General features: G+C 35.3%; 1 protein-coding gene across 10 annotated transcripts in view; it reads left to right on the top strand.

Moving 5' to 3' along the window:
• Window positions 1–23,290, top strand: part of NBEA (neurobeachin) — a 681,254-nt gene that overhangs the window by 192,515 nt on the left and 465,449 nt on the right. For 7 of the 10 annotated variants that reach the window (XM_058687599.1, XM_058687578.1, XM_058687548.1 and 4 more), the window contains exons 18-24: window positions 2,244–2,352; window positions 11,615–11,696; window positions 12,534–12,657; window positions 13,490–13,682; window positions 15,700–16,716; window positions 18,476–18,693; window positions 21,285–21,438. In XM_058687599.1, the coding sequence (XP_058543582.1) occupies window positions 2,244–2,352; window positions 11,615–11,696; window positions 12,534–12,657; window positions 13,490–13,682; window positions 15,700–16,716; window positions 18,476–18,693; window positions 21,285–21,438 (1,897 nt within the window). The remainder of the gene's footprint in view (window positions 1–2,243; window positions 2,353–11,614; window positions 11,697–12,533; window positions 12,658–13,489; window positions 13,683–15,699; window positions 16,717–18,475; window positions 18,694–21,284; window positions 21,439–23,290) is intronic. The other 3 variants (XM_058687588.1, XM_058687609.1, XM_058687620.1) reach the window with 1 other exon arrangement.

Below are 23,290 nucleotides of genomic sequence, written 5' to 3'. Positions count from 1 at the left end.
AAGGGTAAAGCAAATAGGCACTAAAGCCTGAAGTCTGTTTAGGTCTTAAAGTTAAGTAGGTTCAAAAGTTTAGTTTCTCTAGTCTATGCCCTATTGATGTCTTTTTGAGCAGACTGCATTGAGTTGGGTCTTTCATTAGGGATTCTGTGGGAAACAAAGTCACGTGGGGATCATGGGGAGTATAGCTCACCCACACTCTGCCTGAGATCATGGATGGCATTTTTGGCTATCTCTTCAGTGCTGTGCAGCAAAAATTATTGATAAACATTGTTTTAAAGCAAACTGCAGGAGGAAGCTGACCCACCTCTTCTCTGGTATATACGGAAGATTCTTCAATTCCCCCACAAAAGGCTAGAATATAGCTGCTCTATAGAAATTTACATTATAGAAGATAATCAGAAGGGCATGAATTTCTTAGTAGCTGAAATTATACTGGTGCAGGTAAGAGATTATTGTAAATTCCTAATTAGGCTATTCCAGGTAGCCTAATTTGGATAACTTTTTACCAGCTTCATGTATCAGAGAGATATATAAAGGAATACACTTTGGCATTTGTTCTTTCTTGATTAGGGAGCAAATGAAAGTTTAAGTCGTCCTTGCCTTGGGTGTCGCCTGAATTGGAAAATACTTAAAGCCTTCCCCTCTATAATCCCATAATATCCATTAGTCCTGATTTTTAAAAATTTTTTAATGACCAGTTGACCTTTTTTCAGTCGTGTTTAAGTGTTTCGCAAACACAGCCACAAGACAAACATGTGCCTAAGCTCTTGGGTTTCAGTTATTTTGCTGTTTCCCTCCCTGGACTGAGGAGAATTAGGTGGGGGGAAACAGCTGCCCTGTGTCTTTTGTTGTACAGTGTGGAGCTTGGAGGCTGATGTTAGAAGAGAGGATTTCCAGGTGAGTGGTACCCAGATAAATGGTTCATTATTTGATTTCTGTATTAATTAAAGTAACAATGGCTGCTGCAGCAGACAGACACAATTTTAGCTGCTTATCAAACTAGTAGTTTCTTATTCATTGAAAATCCAAATGGGTGTTCCACAGTAGGTGGCTTTCTTGCAAGCTGTGATTTAGAGACCTGGGCTGCTGCTTCCATCTTGTCCTCCCTGTCTTCGTCATGTGGCTCCTGTGTTTCTGCCTTGGAGACAGAGCATGGAAGACGTGCATGAGTGCTTTTCTGTGGGCCAGGCCTGAAAATGGTTCATGACTTTCCTGCTCACATTCCACTGGCTAAAACTCAGTTAAATGGTCACACCTGAGTGTAAAAGAGGCTGGAATTGATAGTATAGCTGTGCTCTCGGGAAGAAAGGAATAAGAATTGGTGAATACCCAATTTATATCAGTGTTGCCAGATCTGAATAGGGAACAATAACAAATCAAGGTAAGAAATGAAATGCCTTGGGTTGAGAGCCAAGAGGATCCAGATCTTGAATTCTAAGACAGTGACACAAGTGAGAGGCTCATAGCAATTCCCTGAGATAGAACTAAATGTTGTAGGAAACCCCGAGTACAGCCTTCTATTCTATTTATGGATTTGGTGTGGGGAGGACAGTTAACTGAGCCAATAGTAAGTAATTAAGAAAGTTTTTTTGTGTGTGTTTCTCTCTCTCTCTCTCTCTCTCTCTCTCTCTCTCTCTCTCTCTCTCTCTTGGTTTTAAATCCAATGGCAGACCACAAATACAAGCAATAATGAGCTAAGTAAGCATCCGGCTCTTGATGTCTACTCAGGTCTGCTCATGGTTCATGAGTTTGAGCCCTGCATCGAGCTCTGTGCTAACAGTGAAGAGTCTGCTCTGGATTCTCTTTCTCCCTGTCTCTGTCCCTCCCTCTCTCTCTCAAAATAAATAAATAAATAAACAAACATTTATAGACTTTAAATTTAGACAGAAAGGATTTAAAAATTTTGTGGTCTCTGTATTAGTGGAAACTAATAGTTTTAAACTTAATAAAAATAACTCCTAAATAGTTCATTAAAAATTTGAAAATAATAACTGTCAACATTTATATAATATTTATAATTTGTATATTTCACATTTTATATGAGGAGTGTTTAAATAGTGTTTTTGGAACTTTAGAAGATAGCTGTGTTATAAATGTTATTTTACTGCAGATGGAAGTTAGTAAAAATAATTGTATGATTTTGTATCTGCTTAATAGATTGTACTTTCTAAACCCAAAGTCATGTGATTAGATAATCAAATGTATTTCATAGTGTTTTGTTTTCTTTCCCCCTTTTTCTCCAGGAGAAAAGTGGAAATTATGCATACTCATAGTCTTTTCACTCTTCTTGGAGAAAGGCTGATGTTGCATACAAACACTGTGACTGTCACCACATACAACACACTTTATGAGGTAAAAAAAATGTGATGACGATTTAAAATGTATTTAGTGGAAACCTTCTATGTAATTGGGATCAGTAGTTGGTCAGTTAATCAAAAAGCCAGAAATCATTATTTTCAAAAATGAACACATACTTACATTTTAAAATTTTATTTTAAAACATACCCATGTACATTTATTTGCCCATCTTTTTATGTCAGTCCAAGGTGTTTTCTTTTAGTATTGGTTGGCTGATTGACTTTGTGCAGTGTTTCTCATACAAACCACACCTATTATGTATTATATATTAGGTCTTTCCCTCCCTCCGCCTCTGCTAATTCTTTCTATCTCTGTCTCCTTTGAAACTACCAACATTAACCTAGAGATGATAGTGAGGTAAATTATAGGTAAAAATTATTTGTGAAAGCAGTATCTGGAAGGAGCAGTACATTTTATCATCTCAATTGACAAATCCTTTTTTCATCATTTCTACCATATAGCCATATAGCTTGAGCTCCGTATTTTCTATGAAATGCACACACTACCTCCCAAAGCAGCTGTTTTTATTTTTAAGGACCAGTAAAATATGAGTAATAATCCCTGTGTTAACCTTAAAACCTTAATTCTCCTCTCCTACAACTGGTCTTTGGTGGCCCTAGTTCTTTTCTCTAGTACAAGGATTAGCAAACTTACTAACACCTGTCTGTGTGGCTAGGCGCCAAGGCTAGTTTTTCTGTCTTCAAATGGTTGAAAGTAAGCAAAAGAAAAATAAAATATGACATATAAAAATGATACGAAATTAAATGTCAGTGTCCATAAATACTTTTGTTGGAACAACCCCTGTGCTCATTCCTGTACATACTACTGGTGGTTGCTTTTGCGTCACAGCAGCAGAGTTGAGTAGGTGCAACAGAGAATGTTTGTCATGTTCTCATCACACTTTGCATGCTGCTCTGTTGCACTGCAGATCGCGGCATGTGGTGACTTGACAGTGTTTCACGTATCACAGGTATTTTAAGTCTAGCTTTTTGTTTAATACCAGTGCATAACCGTCATGTCAGAATAAGAAAAGTGGACTTCAGGTCTCACACGTCTAAAATACAGTGGAGTGTGAATTATTTTGTTACAGATTTAGGTGGCAAAGCATTTTATCTGTTACACAAGGACACTATTATACATTGACGCTAATAGATTAAACACTTGTAATAACATCCTTCACTCAGAAAAATAGTAGGCAGAAAATAAAAAATACCATCATTGCAGATTTCTCCACAAGGGTAAAAAAATGAAGTGAGAGACATTGAAGGCAAATGCTAAAATTCTTAATGGAATTGTACTACAATTTTAAATTCATATGGAACAAATCAGACTCCTCTAATAACTACATTTGTTTCATCTAAGCCACAGTATATCTCAATTCTAGTTTTGGGTGGCCCACAAGTAGAGGATAGTTTTTACATTTTTAAATGACCAGAATAAAAGAAGAATATTTTGTGATGTATAATTTTATGAAATTCAAATTTCATATTTGTAAATAAAGTTTTATTGGAAGGTAGTCACGTTTATTCACTTAGTCTATGAGTGATTTCAAACCATAATGACAAGGTTGAGTTGTGAGAGACCATATGACCCACAAATCCTAAAATAGTTTTCTATCTACCTTTCTGTAAAAATTTTGCTACAAAGATAAAATTCTCTCTCTGCTGTAACAGAGAAATATCTCTCCACTCTTTTGTCGTTTTTATTAAAAAGTACATTTTAATCTGATATCAGAATTAATATGCATTCATTATAGAATTTTGGAAAATACAGAAAACACCAAAAAAAATTTACTTCTGGTGTCTCCATCAGTACTAAATTATATATAAAGTTTTTTGTCAGCTCACATACACATACAGACACACATACAAAAAACTCATGAAATACCATCCTTCCCATAGCTTTGGGTTCTCCTTTTGCACTTAACAACATACTGCAAATATTTTTATTACAAAATGTTCATCATAGTTGGGAGGGCAAAGTTTTCTGATAAAGGGCCAGATGATAGATATTTATAGGCTTTGTGGTAGTCTTAGTTTGTCTAGACTGCTGTAACAGAATACCACAGACCAGGTGGCTTATAAACAACGGAAATTTGTATCTCACGGTTTGGGAGGCTGGCAAGTCCCAATATCCAGGCACTGGCGGATATGGTGTTTGGTGAGGACTCACTTCATGGTTTATAAACCATCTTTTCACTGTGTCCTCCCATGGCAGTAGTGTCAAGGGAGTTCTTAGATTTCTTTTATAAAGGGCCATAGTGTGACCTTCATGAGGGTTCCCAAGCCCTAAACACCTTCTAAAAGGCTCCACACCTCTTAATACCATGACACCGGGGATTGGTTTGCAAGATGAGAATTAGTGGGGACACAAACATTCGGTCTCTAGCAGCAGGTTTATGGTGTCTGTGGGACTACTCAGCTCTGGAGTTGTGGCTCAGAAGCAGTTGTAGACAGTGTGAGACAAATGGGTGTGCTGGCCAGTAAAACTGTATTGTATCTGTTTTATTTTATATCTGTTTACAAAAGCAGATGGTATCCTGGATAGTATTTTGGCCTCAGGTCTGTAACATTACTTTCAGCTGTTTTATTTCATTTTTTTTTCTGTTTTATCTTATCATCATTAAATTTAAGAGTAAATTAAAAAACTCCTTTGACTACTCTGTTTCTTTCATTTTTAAGCCTAATATTACAACTTTGTGTTATTCATTCATCTAATTACATGATTTGTAAATGCTTATCGTCCAGAACACCGGGTATTACCGTAGTGTTTTTTTTTAGTATTGCTCCAATATTTGACCTACAAAACTGAATAAGCATTAATAATAGAAAAGCCTACCGTATACAAATCATCTTGATTCTGATATTATATTTCCCTAATAATAGTAACTGTTTTGGAGGGTGTATTTCCTGTGACAGTCACTTTGGTGTAAGTACTTTTCGTACATTATCTCAGAGTCTTACAACAACCCTATGAAACTAGATTTTTTTGTTGTTGTTGCCTTTTTAAACAAACAGAATCACAGGTGAAACAATTTTTTTTCTGTGTCTCACCATTAATAATAAATGGTCATAAGATAGGCAGATTCCATAATGTATGTGCGTAAGGTAAAAAATGTCAGAGTCTACCTTTGGTGGACAACATGAAAGTCCTCTGAATCAAAACTGTGCTACAATATCATATTTGAGCTCTTTCTATTTGCGTTTCTATCTTGGTTTTTTTAGACTAATCCTTCTCTGGTTGATGATGTCTACACATGTTTTTTAAATCATTTTTTGCCTACATGAATTTCTAACCCTCTGCTTGTTTTAACCAATTAGTGTCAAAAGAGTAGAATGTCTTTGTAGTTAGTGAAACCTCATATTAAAATAAGAATGTAGCATAATAATATATTATGTTGAATTTGAAAAATCATTAGGTACTTAACCTTAAAGTAAGAACATATGTATTTCTATTAGTTTTCTTGAAAAGTGGCTCAATAGCAAATGCAGCAGTATTTTTGCCTACCATCTATACTCATATGCACTCTCTTAGTATCCAGATTTTAGTCTCTAATGATATTCTGCACTAAAAAAGCCAACTTGTTGCTGATTCCGAGTCTTAAGTGGAGAAAGTATGGATAAGTTTACATCTTCTGATATTGGATATTGGATGTTGCAGATAAAGGAACTAACTTACAAGGTCTCTGACTAATTTGGCTGTAATATATGCTTTTAAAGTAGAATAATAATCATGGTTAATTGGAAAGATGGACTAAGTTAATTATACTCTAAAAAAGGAAAACTTAACATAAGTATACAAAAAGTCAAAAAAGAAAGATGGTTATGATATGATTGGGTTGCACTGTTGATCCCATAAAAAAGTAGAAGGGGTCTTAGCATAAGCTTTAGTACCACTAACAAGCCATATTATGTTTTTAGACTGCAGGATGGTGATGACTAATTCTAGATTACCAAAGTTAAAAGACTGCACCATTTTGGAAGGTAGCATCAGGTCACAGAAAATTAAAACTCATGTGATAGGTTTGAACTTAATTCTCATTAACACAGTAAGTGAAATGTAACTGTAACCGGAAAACTCAGCCTCAAAACCTGCAGCTTGAGTTTGATTATCCTTGTGAGCAAGCATCGAACAGGGCCTACATCCCTGGCAAGAATGATTTGGTTGATAATCTTCAGTTTGAAAGCTCTTTTACCTTCATTTCCATTTTGGTTTGGGGAAATTAACTTAACCCCAAACAATGTATCAAAATCAATATCACTACAACTGTAGGAAAGTATAAAATGACGCACAGAAATAATCAAGAACTATGTGAAGCCTATGATCTTGGTAATGATATTTTAGCATATGAGGTTTTTTTAAAGTTTTTGGAAGGCCAGTTAAGATAAGGACTATGTCAGTGTCATCTTTAAAATTCTAAATCTGGGGCACCTGGGTGGCTCAGTTGGTTAACTGTCAGACTTTGGCTCAGGTCATGATACAGTTCAGGAGTTTGAGCCTCACTCACATCGGGCTCTCTGCTGTCAGCACAGAGCCCACTTCAAATCCTCTGTCCCCCCCTCTCTCTGCTCCCCCCCTGCTTGTGCTCACTTTCTCTCTCTCAAAAAATAAATAAATAAACTTAAAAAAACAAAGAAATCTCTCTTTTAAAAAAATTCTAAGTCTGGTAATGCCTATAATAGAATAAATAACAAATTTTATTTTATTTATTTTTTTTAATTTTTTTTTTTAACGTTTATTTATTTTTGAGACAGAGACAGAGCATGAAGGGGGGAGGGGCAGAGAGAGAGGGAGACACAGAATCGGAAGCAGGCTCCAGGCTCTGAGCCATCAGCCCAGAGCCGGACGCGGGGCTCAAACTCACGGACCGCGAGATAGTGACCTGAGTTGAAGTCGCACGCTTAACCGACTGAGCCACCCAGGTGCCCCAAAATAACAAATTTTAAAGGACAAAGTAACTAAGACCTTCTGCAGGATATAGCAGATACCATTGTATAAAAGATGTAAAGATCTATCTCGGTTATTCTGAAAATTTTTAAAAATTATTAAAAAAATACCCCTGTCTCTTAGTTTTCTGAGGTGAATTTATTCTTATAGGTCCTATGCTAAGAAGTAAGTTGGCTTTAGTGAACTCCTCTTTGAAATAACTCAAAATTATTTTTATATGAATACTTTTTGAGAATTACATTATTTGCAAAATTTGTATCTTAAGTTGATTTGCTTTATTTTTGCTTTTTTATTCCATCTCTAAATTATGGATAATTATATTTTCTTAATGCTTATTAAGACTCTCAAACATACTTAAAATATAATTTGTTAGATTTTAAAATATGTCTTGTAAGCACAAAACTAGATTGTTCTGTTTGACATAGATCTTAATAACACTATCTGATTATTTATTGTATTAAGTATTGGGATATTAATTTTACCTCATAGGTTTGGGTTTACTATTTCTCTTTAAATATTGTTCCTATAATTCAGTTAAATATGAATGTAGACAGAGGCAGCCAAGTGTGGGAACTTCTCATCTGAAGAGCTCAATGTCTTACAGAAATAATGAACTGATTTTTGTTTTTAGTTTCAAGTTTTTATTTAAATTCCATTTAGTTAACATACAGTGTAATACTAGTTTCAAGAGTAGAATTTAGTGATTCATGCACCCAGTGCTCATCACAAGTTTTGTTTTGTTTTGTTTTGTTTTGTTTTGTTTAAATAAAAATGTGTATATATGTATTTTGGTTACTTTATCTTTTTTCTGTTAGGGTATAACAGTTTCTGAACACAAAATTTTTACAAGGTGGTAGCATGCTTAAAACTTATAAATATCTAGTAATGAAACCCTTTTGTCAAAATTATAGACTCATAGGTGGACAGTATGTTAAATATCTTGTTCAAATATTCTTTTCACAGATAAAGAAACTAAGTGAAAAAAGTAACACAGCTTGTTCAAATTATAAAGATACGAAGATTCTCTGACCCCAGATACTTACAGTGGCAATTGGGTGTAACGGTGGGGTCAATAGTTTGCCATTTTAAGAAATAGCCTAGTACTACTTTTGTCTTAGAAATTGAGCCTACTATCTAAAATGATTTATACATGATGAAGCTGGGGAGTGAGTAGGTCAGAGAGGAAGCTTTAACAGCTCCTGCTTAAACCTAAACTCTTTCTGTGGCCCATGAGTTGTGAGATAATTCCATTTATAAAATGGAATTTAGGGGCGCCTGGGTGGCTCAGTCGGTTGAGCATCTGACTTTGGCTCAGGTCACGATCTCGCGGTCCACGAGTTCGAGCCCCATGTTGGGCTCTGGGCTGATGGCTCAGAGCCTGGAGCCTGCTTCCGATTCTGTGTCTCCCTCTCTCTCTGCCCCTCCCCCATTCATGCTGTGTCTCTCTCTGTCTCAAAAATAAATAAACGTTATAAAAAAAAAATTAAAAAATAAATAAATAAATAAAATGGAATTTAAATGTATAATGCTAGGCTCAGATCTCTGTATCTAAATACATATTTAACAAGTTACTTCCATGCTTATAATTCATTATTGTTCCTCAGCCCTGTCCAAAATGATTAGCCACTAGTCACAGGTGGCTATGGAATTCTTATAATGTGGCTATGAATTGAGATGTGCTCTAAGGCTTAATACATATTGGATTTCGTGTCCGTATCTGGCTCTGAACCCTTCCTACAATTTTGGTTTTGTAGGGGCTGGGGTTAGCTTCCTATGCATATCTGTAATCAATACAAGTCAAACTTTCATGGCCCATCTTGAGTCATGTCCTTTCATTACAATGTTTATATTCATCTCTCCTTATTTATATCTCATTATTTCCCTCCCTCTTTTAAAAACTCATATAGGTTCTTGGGGTGCCTGGGTGGCTCAGTTGGTTAAGCTTCTGACTTCAACTCAGGTCATATCACATGGTTCGTGGGTTCGAGCTCTGCGTTGGGCTCTGTGCTGACAGCTCAGAGCCTGGAGTCTGCTTCAGATTTTTGTGTTTCCCACTCTCTCTTCTCCCCCACCCCCTGCCCCTTGTGTTCTGTCTATCAAAAATAAATAAACATTAAAAAAAAGAACATGTATTTATGCCTGTCTCGACAATTGATTCTTGAAATAATAGTTCCACCTAGCATCTATGTTTCTCATTCCAACTATGTAGCAGAGTATGGGCACATAAATGGTTCTTTTTTTTTTTTTTTTTTTTTAAATTTTTTTTTTCAACGCTTTTTTATTTATTTTTGGGACAGAGAGAGAGACAGAGCATGAACGGGGGAGGGGCAGAGAGAGAGGGAGACACAGAATCAGAAACAGGCTCCAGGCTCCGAGCCATCAGCCCAGAGCCTGACGCGGGGCTCGAACTCACGGACCGCGAGATCGTGACCTGGCTGAAGTCGGACGCTTAACCGACTGCGCCACCCAGGCGCCCCACATAAATGGTTCTTAATAAGTACATGCTGGGTTGAGTTTCTAAATATGTTTTTTTAATTAAAAAACTCATACTTGAATATGTTATAGTTTTCAAAACACTTTCACATATAGAGCCTTCTTTGATCTTCCTAGCAAGTTTATTAGGTAGGCAAGGCCATTATTATCCTCATCGTTAGAAGATTAAATACAGACTTAAAAAGGACAATATAAAATTGTAGATTTTTGGGGATAAATATTATTTTCTTTGCAACGAGGTTTCTTATTTTTGGGGTGAGACGGTTTTAACTAATCTTCATCATGGAAGAGTGTGGCCTGATCTTTCCCAAGCTTGTCTACAGTTATTTTTAATCTGTTTGTAACCAGAATTTTAGAGATGTGGTCCACTGGGCTGTAGGGCCACACCAGGGCTTTTTTGGGCAGACTGGTGTGAAAACTTCTTGTATGCATACAAAACCACTGAATGTTCTTTGTTATTTTCAAATTCCTAGGATTTGCAAAGAAATTTTTGTCCCATGTGTCTGCTCCATCTGATTAGTAGTGCATGTCTGTAGTGCAGTGTTCAGAAAATCCTGAGGCACTGTTCAGTTTCAACAACAAAGTGTCTGGTTTAAACACAATTATAGGCGTGAAGGAGAGGGGTTCTTAAACCCTGTATTTATCATTTTAGTAATGGTAGGTTAGTTTTAATTTCAAGGCAATACCTTTTTGATAAACATTCCTAATATACATAAGTCAGTTTTCTATCTTTATCTCCTTTTTCTTCTTTCTCATTTCTGAGCAGAAGGTCAGAAAAGTGCCTATACTGGATATCATGGTCTTTTTCTAATCAGAAGGGATCATTTCTGGCTCGTAATTAATTCCCTTTCCCCATCCTCAACTTTCATAATAATGGCTAAGTACAACTAGGCTCTCAACTAACTTTTATGGTTTCTCCATAGATATTGTACCTTACTGTAGGCTGAACTGAACGTTTCATTCAGAACTTAGCATATTAATTTAAACAGGAAATTAAATCAGTAATATAAAATTATATTCTTATTAAGTATAGTCTCATTGGACTATACTCATGCAAGAATAGGTATACACAGGCTAAAGCCTAAAATACAGTGAACAGCCATATGTCCATTATTTATATATAATTCAGTTATCCATTCTTAAATTTAACAAATGTTTGAATATTGGCAGTGTGTCAGGCATTGTGCTGATTGCTAGGAATATAACAGTGAAAAAGATGTGTAAGAATCCAACACTCATAGAGACTGCTAAATTTTAGTGGAAAAAATTAGAAAATGTTTTAGAATTCTGTTTTTTTCTTTATTTGGTTAATTTCTTGTCATTTTTTTTTGTTATTTGAAAAAATAAGTTTAAAGAAAAATTCATTAGTAAATGACAAAGAGCCACATTTCTAATGAAGACTTTTCCTTTATCACACTTCATTTTGAAGTTGAGACCTAGGCTCAGACATTATTTTTTTTATTGCCTTACTTTCTAAGTTTTTTAAAATTAATGACATAAGAGTCAAATGTTTATACACCATAAGTTTGCTAAGGATGTACAATGTAAGGGTATTTCAAACAGTAATTCTTGGATTTCCTAATTAATCTTTCCTTCTGTCAATACTGGTTTGTTTTTGTCTTTATCCATAATAAACAAAATTTGAAAACTGAAGAATTAAAGAGTTTAGAAGTTTCAGAATGACTAGAGGACCCTTAGAAGAGAGTTTCATTTGATTTTGACAGAATTGACATTTTTTGCATTCTTTGTATATCTATATTTTTAAATTATGATTTAAATTATTTATTAAATGAAATTCAAATTCTTCATCTTTCAGATCTTGACAGAGCAAGTATGTACTCAAGTTGTACACAAACCACATCCAGAGCCAGATTCTACAGTGAAAATTCAGAATCCAAGTGAGCAAATAGCAATTTAAAAAAAATATATATATATATACATGCTATACCTACAGCATAGGATATATATATATATATATATATATATATATATATATATATATATATCCCTGTGACTTATCTACTGTGTAACTGGAAGTATGTAATTCTTAATTCCTTTCACCTATTTTGTTTGCCCATCTCCCTACCTCCCTCTCATTTGACAACCAGCAGTTCTCTAGTTCTGAGTGTATTTGTGGGGTTTTTTGGTTTGTTTGTTTGTTTGTTTGTTTAGATTCCACATGTAAGTCAAATCATATGGTATTTGACTTTCTCCCTCTAACTTATTTCTCTTAGCATAGTACTCTCTATGTCCATGCATATTGTTGCAAAAGGCAAGATCTCATTTTACAACTAATATCCTAGTGTGTGTAAATACCACATCTTCTTTAGCTGTTTACCTGCCGATGGACACTTAGGTTGCGTCCATATCTTGGCTATTATAAATTATGTTGCACTGAACATAGAGATGCATATATCTTTTAGATTTAGTTTTTTTGTTTGCTTTGGGTCAATACCCAGTAGTGGAATTACTGAATCATAATGGTAATTCTATTTTTAATTGTTGAAGACCCTTCATACTGTTTTTCACAGTGGCTGCACCAAATTACATTCTTACCAACAGTGCAGGAGAGTTCCCTTTCTCCTTTTCCCTTTTCTCCTAATCATTATGGTGTTTACCATAGTTCATAATACTTCTAACTCACCTACCATAGGGCTAAGCTGAAAATGAGTAAAGGTTTTTGAGTGGAAGATATGCAGTTGTAAATCTTGACTTTTTTGTGTGCGTATTCACAGTGATTCTTAAGGTGGTGGCAACTTTGTTAAAAAACTCTACACCAAGTGCCGAACTGATGGAAGTTCGTCGTTTATTTTTATCTGACATGATAAAACTTTTCAGTAACAGTCGTGAAAATAGAAGGTAAGCAATTTCAACACTATAACAAAGCTTTATTCCATAATTATTTTCTCTCCTTTATTTTTAGTCTTTTTCAAAAAGTTTTTCAAAACTTTCCCATATTGCTAAATACTTGTAATTCTCCGAAAAGGCATTTTATGTTTCTTTGATCTAATGTACATTCATTATACTTACTTTTATATTTTTATTTGATCATGTGGGTATTATATTTTAATTGTGGATATGAGTGCACATATTTAAGATGCACCATTCCTTCTGGTGATACCTGTGTGTTGTAATTGTGTTGGAGTTGCTCATATTCATCTCTGCTTTTCTCAGTTTCTGTCCGATAACTGATTATTGTGATGCATTTTTAAGTTAGTTAAGACATGGGGTACAGTCTAAGGCTGTGGGTGCTTCCTGAGTCTTTAACAAATATGTATTGAATGTCTGGTATGTATCAAGCACTGTGCTGCACACAGATTGTCTTAGTGTTCAGTCTTGGCACAATTTAATGGGGAAGATAACAAGAAAAGAGTGATTAATACGTAATGTATTAAGTGCATTGTGAGTGCTACAGGTGATGAGGAAGTAGAGAAACGATAACTAAATCTGACTGGGAGAGTTAGGAAACCAATTTGAAATGATAATTTGGATTTTTCCAGGTAGAAAAATGGGAGAAAATCATTCCAGGTATAGAATATAGAATGTGCAGAATGACTGTGCATCTTGCTTTACCTAGGTCAGATCATATTTTCACTCTTTATCTAAATTTAAAAATAGTAAATTCTAATATAATTAAGGTATTTTTAATGAGGTGGGTTTTTTGTTTTGTTTTGTTTTTTTAACCCACTAGATGCTTATTGCAGTGTTCAGTGTGGCAGGATTGGATGTTTTCTCTTGGCTATATCAATCCTAAAAATTCTGAGGAACAGAAGATTACCGAGATGGTCTACAATATCTTCCGGATTCTGTTGTATCATGCAATAAAATATGAATGGGGAGGATGGAGAGTCTGGGTTGATACACTGTCAATAGCTCATTCCAAGGTAAGGAGATGTAGCATTTTATATCATCAGGGTTTCAGCTGTGGATTCAATGGCTATAAACACACATCTGGTGCCATCTTGTGGGCATTTCACATTATGGCCGATTCCTTCATCTCCACTTTCTTTACTGTTTTTGGTTTTATTTTCTCTCTATTCTGTAACACTGTTAGAGCTTGAAATATTTTATAGATCATTTCATTGAAACCCCATGTTTATGAACTAGGGATTTTAGACCCCAGATGTAACCCCACATACGTTTTATAGCTCGAGTCTGAGCCAATAGTTCTTTTACCTTAAACATGTCTACTGGTTCTTAAAAGAGTATTTCATGAAATACATGCTGAAAAATACTTTCTTAAAAGTAATGAGAAATTGCCTTTATTTCCCAGTGAATCATGAATAAGGGTTTAAGTTTAGTGGCATTTTTAATTGCATTATCTTTCCTTTTTAATTCTAAGAATCTATATATCTGTATTTTAAATGTTACCTAATCTTTGGTGAGAGAAAGTAGTGAGTTAAAGTGCACATTTATGTACACATTAGATTCTGGAAAAATCAGAGTCAAGATTTCTCATTATGTGGTGTCCTAGAAAAAGTGTGGGTGTCAGAAGTTTGGCTTTTAATCCAGTCTGTGCCACAATTCAGTTTTGTGACTTCAGGAAATTTGTATAGTCCTTTTGTGCAGGGGTTAGAAAAATGTTCTTTTTAAATTTTTTTTTTTCAACGTTTTTTATTTATTTTTGGGACAGAGAGAGACAGAGCATGAACGGGGGAGGGGCAGAGAGAGAGGGAGACACAGAATCAGAAACAGGCTCCAGGCTCCGAGCCATCAGCCCAGAGCCTGACGCGGGGCTCGAACTCACGGACCGCGAGATCGTGACCTGGCTGAAGTCGGACGCTTAACCGACTGCGCCACCCAGGCGCCCCGAAAAATGTTCTTTTTAATGTTTTTTAACCTGTACAGATAGTAAATATTTTAGGTCTTGGGGGCTGTACAGCCAGCCTCTGGAGCAGCTATTTAACTCTGCCATGTGGTGTGAAAATAGCCATAGGAAACGTGTAAAAAATGAACATGGCTGTGTTCTTGTAAAACTTTACTTACTAAAACAGGTGATAAGCACATTTGATTCATGGGCTATACTTTGCCAGCTTCCACTTTTAGGACTTGATTTCCTCTTCTGTAAAATAAAGGAATTTTTGTATCAACATAATCTCCAAAGGAAGATCCCTCTCAACCTAAAATCCTGTTGTCATTTAGGTCAATATCATATGTGCCTATGAGGAAAGATTTTGAACTTTATTATTTTCAATTTTAGAAGAGTTTTTACTTCTGTTAAAACTTAAATTTTATAATGTATTGGCACCTTTTATCATTAACAAATTTTAAAATACTACTTGATAAGAAAAACATTTCATGTTTTATGAAAAAATATGTTTCATAATTATTCTTAAACAAGCCATGCAAAGTAACTGATTAGTCTATATAAACATAAATTTGTGATGTTTTAACAGTTTAAAAATGTACATATTTATAAATATGTGTGATTTTTAAAAATCTCAATTGGAAGTAGGCACACATGAATAATAGATGGTGAAAACTGATATGGTAATACTTTGGATATTATATATATTATTAGCCAATTTTCTGTGTTAGCTGAACTCAAATATGTAGGAATTCAACTGGCATATTAGGTTAGAGTAACATTGAAATACTCAACCTAAAAGAAAAGATTACTTCACTTAAAACTTTAATGTTGCTAGTTTACTTAACTGTTTTTGGACATTGTATATATATAACACACACACATACACACACGTGTATATAAAATAAGTCATATGTAACTATTTTTGATGATTGCTTCCAATTACTTAATGAAACTTATCTTAAGATTAATATGTGCTACATTTGAAATCTTAATTTTGATACCATTTTCGCTATTAACATAACTTTACTTGTATTTTTTTCTCTTTAGTATGTATATGAAATGCCTTAATGTTTTCTTTGCTTATTCCTAAGGTCACTTATGAAGCACATAAAGAATACCTAGCCAAAATGTATGAAGAATATCAGAGACAAGAGGAGGAAAACATTAAAAAGGGGAAAAAGGGGAATGTGAGCACCATCTCTGGTCTTTCGTCACAGGCAACAGGAGCGAAAGGTGGAATGGAAATCCGAGAGATGGAAGATCTCTCACAAAGCCAGAGCCCGGAAAGTGAGACAGATTACCCTGTCAGCACAGACACTAGAGACTTGCTCATGTCGACAAAAGTGTCAGATGGTATTCTTGGAAATTCAGATAGACCAGGAGGTGGTGTGCATGTGGAAGTGCATGATCTTTTGGTTGATATAAAAGCAGAGAAAGTAGAAGCCACCGAAGTAAAGCTTGATGATATGGATTTATCACCGGAGACGTTAGTAGGTGGAGAGAATGGTGCCCTTGTGGAGGTTGAATCTTTATTGGATAATGTATATAGTGCTGCTGTTGAGAAACTCCAGAACAATGTACATGGAAGTGTTGGTATCATTAAAAAAAATGAAGAAAAGGATAATGGTCCATTGATAACACTAGCAGATGAGAAGGATGAACTTCCGAATAGTAGTACGTCATTTCTCTTCGATAAAATACCTAAACAGGAGGAGAAACTTCTTCCTGAACTTTCTAGCAATCACATTATTCCAAATATTCAGGACACACAAGTACATCTTGGTGTTAGTGATGACCTTGGATTGCTTGCTCATATGACTGGTAGTGTAGACTTAAGTTGTACATCAAGTATCATAGAAGAAAAAGAGTTCAAAATCCATACAACATCCGATGGAATGAGCAGTATTTCTGAAAGAGACTTAGCGTCATCCTCTAAAGGGTTAGAGTATGCTGAAATGACTGCTACCACTCTGGAAACCGAGTCATCTGGTAGCAAAATTGTACCAAATATTGATGCAGGAAGTATAATTTCAGATACTGAGAGATCTGACGATGGCAAAGAATCAGGAAAGGAAATTCGAAAAATCCAGACCACTGCTACAACGCAAGTGAGTTATCCTACGTGAGTTCTAAAAATGCATTGGACAGATCCTGAGTTGTTAGCGCTACGGCAGAGTAATTTCCGAACAGTTACATCATGTTTATACTTAATTATGGCATTATAGTAACTTCGGGAATCACGTGTTATGATAGTATATATACAAAAGAAGTTTAAAATATCTGAATTATATTTCCAACTCCACCACACTGTGTCTGTGTACCTTTGTTGGGCCTCTCTGGGCCTGAATTTCCTTATACAGTACAAGTGTTTGTACCAGATTAAAATATGACCTGGAAGGGCTCTACCCGTTCCAGTATTTTGTGACTCTGTGACTAAATTTACACATTTTGTACTCAAGATCTTCATTCTGAATACTCGATTAATTTTAACCTTTTAAGCTTCAGGCCCAACCCCATTCTGTGGATTATATAGCAAAGAGTACTTGGAGCCCAGATTATTGAACTGATAAATGAAATGAAAGGGAAGGGAAAAGGGAACTATTATTTATCAAGTGCCTACTATGTTCCAGGCACTGTGCTATATGTTTTCAGATTTAATCCTCACAACCACCCTGTGAGGTAGGTAGTATGGCTGAGAAAATTTGGACTTATTAGCAGTGAAAATTATCTTTATAACGATGTGGCTAGGAGTCGTGGTTATGAGAAAATTAAAGATTCTTAGGCCTAGTGGTGAGGAAATGTTAGTGCTGCATTTCTGGCCTCACCAGAGTAAAGCTAAAAATAGATGATGTTTTCTGATAGGAATTTTAATTGTGGAGCTTTGAGTTTTAAGACCACTTCCTTATTTTCCAGGCTAAATTACCTTATGATTAAGAATTGAAGAATACTTTTACCATTAGTGATTTGGGTTTTTGGTTGTTCTCTGGGTTTTCCACTCACTGTTTCATATCATCAAAGATAAGGTTAACATGTTTCCATTAGAATTGTATTATAAAGAGTAAACCATACGTTTCTGGTGTCTTTGTACTCTAATAACAATCCTTACATATTCCGTGTGGGGAAGAAACCACAACAAACAAACAAAACATGTATTCTGTGTGTGGGAAAGCTATTTTTATTTTTTCTCTGTTAACTGCCAGTTTCTATTTTTGTGGCAGTTGTACTACCATGGTAATTGGAAGGGAGTGGGGATATTGAATTAGGTGAAGATTTAAATGAAAGGAAAGCATAGTGCGTTGTTTATTGAGCATAATAATCGCTAGGCTTGCCTGGTTTTCAGAGGTTGTAGGTATTTTTCTGGTTTTCTAACTTGTCAAATGAATGTACTATTTTTCGAAATTGAAGTATTGTGAGTAAAATAGACTTTTGAGTTAATTTCAATCTGTTCAAGTAATATTTTTTAATCTTGTGTTTCTAAGTATAGTTAGTTGATGACATATATCCCGTATACTTCAATTTTAATTATATGCTCACTTTTGTAAAGGACACATGTGTCTATATGAAGACTCTATAAACAAGGGTAAAGAGGACTTGGTTTTCAATGTGAACCCTGGTGTTAGACTTGAGGTATTTGATTTCCTTGCCTGGTTTTTGAAACAGAAAAATAAAAGTAATAATAGTAGCCTCTTTAGCTCAAAAAGGTTTCTGTCTATGGAATCACCAGATGAATAATATGTGTAAAATAGATTAACCTATCAAAGTTACATGCAGGAGCTCTCCTCACTCACTTGACTATACTTACTGTTTTCTTTTTGAAATCATGCATTTCTTTGGCAGTCTACAGAAGTTCACCTTTTCTTTCTCTAGGCTGTTCAGGGTCGGTCTATTACACAGCAAGACAGAGACCTCCGAGTTGACCTAGGATTTCGAGGCATGCCGATGACTGAGGAACAGAGGCGCCAGTTCAGCCCAGGTCCACGCACCACAATGTTTCGTATTCCTGAGTTTAAATGGTCTCCAATGCACCAGCGACTTCTCACTGATTTACTGTTTGCATTAGAAACAGATGTACATGTTTGGAGGAGGTAGAAATATTTCTTTTCTTAAGACAACTTTCACTTAAGAAAATGACTATTTTAAATTACTGATCCATAGTGAATTATATCATTGAAAATCTCACAAATTGAACTTATTAAAAATAATCCAACATGGGGCACCTGGGGATGGCTCAGTTGGCTAAGTGTCCAACTCTTGATGTCAGCTCAGGTCATGATCTCCCGATAGGATTCAGCCCCACGACATCAGGCTCCTTGCTGACAACGTAGGGCCTGCTTGGGATTCTCTCTCTGTCTGTCTCTCTTCCTCTCTTTGCCCCTTCCCCGCTTGCGCTCGCTTTCTCGCTCAAAATTAATAAACTTAAAAAATAATCTAACACTAAAACTTTGTATAGAAACATGAGTATTTTCATAAAGGTAAGGTTATAAAGCCTAGGGCTCAAATCAACAGGTATCCAAGAACTTAGGACAATTAAAAAGTAAAATTTTGAAACCTGGCATTGCCTATTCTATGTATAAAAGGGATTTAACAACAACAAAAAGGTTAAATTTTGGTTCAAAGCTGCTTCCAATTTTTTGTTCTTTTTCTGTTAAAATTAATACCATATACTAACTTTATTCTGGGTAATAAAATCATAACATAGTGTTAAAATTTAAAATCACCTATGACATCTGTTTTTAGAGCCTTTGCCCTTGAAGTCGTTAGTATCAGTTCATATATAATCACCTAAAGAAAACAGTCTGCATAAATTAAATCATTACCCTGCTTCACTTTCAGTTGATTTTCTAATAGCAAATATTTGACAAATTAAGCAGTTACAAGAGTGCGTGCGCATAATTTAGGAAGTTGCTGGCTGGAACAGAGTACCCTACTGTCATTGACTTAATCAATGGCGTGATGTTCTCTGGACTCCAGGAGACTTCTCTGCTTCTCCTAATTTTCCTTCTAAGATTCAAGGTGGCTGATTCAGCTCCTAGCACCACTAAAACATTGGAAACTTGCCCAGACTGGAAGGCAGGGTCTCTTCTTCTTCGTCCTTCATCCCCTTGTTCCTCCTCTCCCTTTTTTTCCCCTCTTCCTTTTCCTCTTTTTTCTTTTCCCCGTTTTCTTCTCCTTCTCTATCGCTTCCTCTTTCTCCTCCTCCTCCTCCTCCTCCTCCTCCTCCTCCTCCTCCTCCTTCTCCTCCTCCTCCTCCTCCTCCTCCTCCTCTGCTACTTTTTCCCTGTCACGCTCCTTACCCTCCTTTCTTCTTTTCTAAAAGAAGCCCTCAGGAAATCTTCCTCTCACCTCTCACATGCCAGAAGGCAATCACCAGCAAAAGGGAATGGGATTGTAATGACTGGCCTATATAGAGCAATACTGGTTAATAACCTCATAGCTGAGGTAAAGCCAACCTTTCCTGTACTTGATCTAGCTCAGCAATAGAACAAAATCTAGATTGTGTTAGCAGGGAAGAAGGAATAACTATTATGGAGAACAGTCGATGTCTGCTATAGAAAGCTTTTACTTCTAATTTTATTTTACCAGTTTGTCCTTAGTCTACTCATGTGATAGAAACAATGGTCTTTCCATTGTTAGTGTTGTTCTATGCTAAATTACCTGGGTATGATAAATAAGGAAACTGGAACACAGTGAGACACATTACTGTTAGCATGATTTCAACGGAGATATATAGCGTAACTTCCTAATTATAATATTAGTAGTCCTCAAATGAGTGGTACTCAACTTCCCTTCCTTTAACATAAGATGGATACATAACATACACACAGATACCACATGTCTCTGTTTTCATGCGCTCTCATAAAATTCCCCAAACAGAATTTTACTTAATTTTTTAAAAGCACTTATTTTTAGGATCAGGTCATACAGCTTGACATCTAAAAGATTGTAGATGATAGTTTACAATTCTGATGAGTGAGAATCATTGACTTAAAATCGATTATGGAATAGCCTCTTTTTTCCCATTAGAAAACAGTTCATATTCCTGACAGACATTAAACTAAAGCAGTGTATGTTTTTGGGTATCTACATTGCATGTTTTGTATGGGAAACTGCACTGATGACCTTTAAGGTCTTTTACCTTTTTTAATTCAGTAAGTCCTTGAATTTTTACTTATTCATTTATATTTCCCCATCATGTCACTTCTGTGACTAGCAGTACACATTTTCAGTATGGCTGGTCACAGGTGAGGCTCCAGTCTGGTGATAAAACAAACAGAAATTACCTGAAAGGTAAACTTGGAGTTAACTATCCAATTGTTCTAAATTACCTAAGGATAGTAAATAAGGAAAACTTATTACAACACAAAATAACAAGCTTTTGTGAAAATACTTTTTAGGCTAAATTCATTGACCTAATATAATTTGTCTTGAATCTAGTTAATGTACTGTATTTTTAAAGCAGAAACCCAGTAACCAATTAATACACTAGGATACAAAGAAACCCTGCCGAGATGAATGTTGTTTTTGTAATATGGTATCTCAATTATAAATTGTTTTCTTTTCTAATAATTCCATTTTAAATTTGCCTAGCTCTTCAATAATTTTTACTTTATAAATGTTACAAGTAGCATTAAGCTAAGAAAATGTTCACTTGTGTTTTGTTTTTGTGCTATTTTAGCCATTCCACAAAGTCTGTAATGGATTTTGTCAATAGCAATGAAAATATTATTTTTGTACATAACACAATTCACCTCATTTCCCAAATGGTAGACAACATCATCATTGCTTGTGGAGGAATTTTACCTTTGCTCTCTGCTGCTACATCACCAACTGTAAGTACTTTGCTTCCATCTAGTGGTGTATTTTATAATTACCTGACAAGAGCATGTCCACAGTATTCTCTGCTCTAAACATAAGGATTTTAACAAGACATGTTCACCTAAGGAAACTTTTTCCCTTTTCTTTCTCTTCATCAGTGTTGTGTTTCAGTTATGTGTGTTTATGAAAATACTAATCTGGCAATTTTGATGAGTAATTTGAAGAAGAGCCGTAACTATAAGTGACTTAACATTATTTTCTATATACTGCCTATCTTTTCTTTTTTTTTTTTTTTTAATTTTTTTTCAACGTTTTTTAATTTATTTTTGGGACAGAGAGAGACAGAGCATGAACGGGGGAGGGGCAGAGAGAGAGGGAGACACAGAATCGGAAACAGGCTCCAGGCTCCGAGCCATCAGCCCAGAGCCTGACGCGGGGCTCGAACTCACGGACCGCGAGATCGTGACCTGGCTGAAGTCGGACGCTTAACCGACTGCGCCACCCAGGCGCCCCTACTGCCTATCTTTTCAAATATATAGTAAACTTAAAATTTTTATTCTGTAACTCTTGAAGTTCTAAATATAAATACATGGTTATTGTGTAAGTAAGTGGAGTCATAAATCTAAATTTAGAAAAAAACATTGTTAGTAATGCAGAATCTTACGTGAATTACTTGGAATATTATTTATAAACAATATTATTTTAAACTGTATATGGGAGTTTTATATTCCTGTTCTCTGAGATGTAATCTTGAAGCCAGAAATTTGCTTTCAAAAGGGAACCAAATTAATGAATTCTTATTTAAAACTCAGGTACCTCAGATAGAAAAAATATAAATAACATACCATTTTTAAGCTATCTGAACAATTTCATAACCCTTAAAAACCTCAAAAAAATTTTTATAGACATATGGACTCTAATAGCATTTGCATCTCACTTTATCTACTAGTTCAGCATTTTATTTAAAAATATATATAGCTGTTTTTCATTCTATATAAAACATTGAAATGTATTAATAAGTTTGAAAGGCATTTAATTATATATATTTAAAATATAATACGTCAATGTTAACTTCATATTTTAATTGTAATGTTAAAAATCTCTGATTTCTATTAAAAAACCACATTCCATAGCTACTTGCTCACATAGGAAAGAATGTAGAACTCTGCCTCTCATATTGCCTGTGTTCCTGCCACCATATTGGAAACTAATCCATAGCTGGAAAAGTATGCTCTTTCCACAGAGAAACGTGTTTTTTGTTGTTGTTAAGATGTCTTTTACTTGGTGCGGCAGTGTTTCCAAATTAATCTCTGGCTTTATTTCATCATTAACCAGCTTTTCCTACATGATTCCTTTTCTCTGTAGTTTTGTCAATAGCATCACCCCCCCCCCCCCCAAAGGAACATTGAAAGTTAAATATTGGCAGCAAAAGCTTGTATCCTCAACATCTCTCCCCCCTCACCGGCACATACACTTTGATTTCATTCATGAATTTATTCAAGAAGTCTACAAAGGCAAACAGGCTAGTTCAAGAGGGAGTGCAGAACAGTTCATCATTATTAGAGCCTTAATTGAATTAGCAAGTAAGCAAGGAAATGGAGCCAGGAAGAAAAATAATTGATGGCATGTGAGGGATGTGGATATCCTGTGAGATTAATGTACCATCTCTTCTCTTTAATCTCTGATTTCCTCTGGTGATTTATACAAAATTCTGGTAAATTGGGAGTCATATATGATTTTCTAAATGTATTCTAATATTGAGGCAGGAAGAGGTTTTTTTTTCCCCCTTCTACACATTCAAAGCTGAATATATCAGTATTTTCTCCTGGCATTTTTTAAATCATATAAAATTCTTTAATGTTTTCT

Source organism: Neofelis nebulosa, chromosome 1, assembly GCF_028018385.1.
Source record: "Neofelis nebulosa isolate mNeoNeb1 chromosome 1, mNeoNeb1.pri, whole genome shotgun sequence".
NCBI lineage: Eukaryota > Metazoa > Chordata > Mammalia > Carnivora > Felidae > Neofelis > Neofelis nebulosa.
Note: the sequence above shows the minus strand (reverse complement) of the source record. Positions and strands in the feature narration are given on the sequence as shown.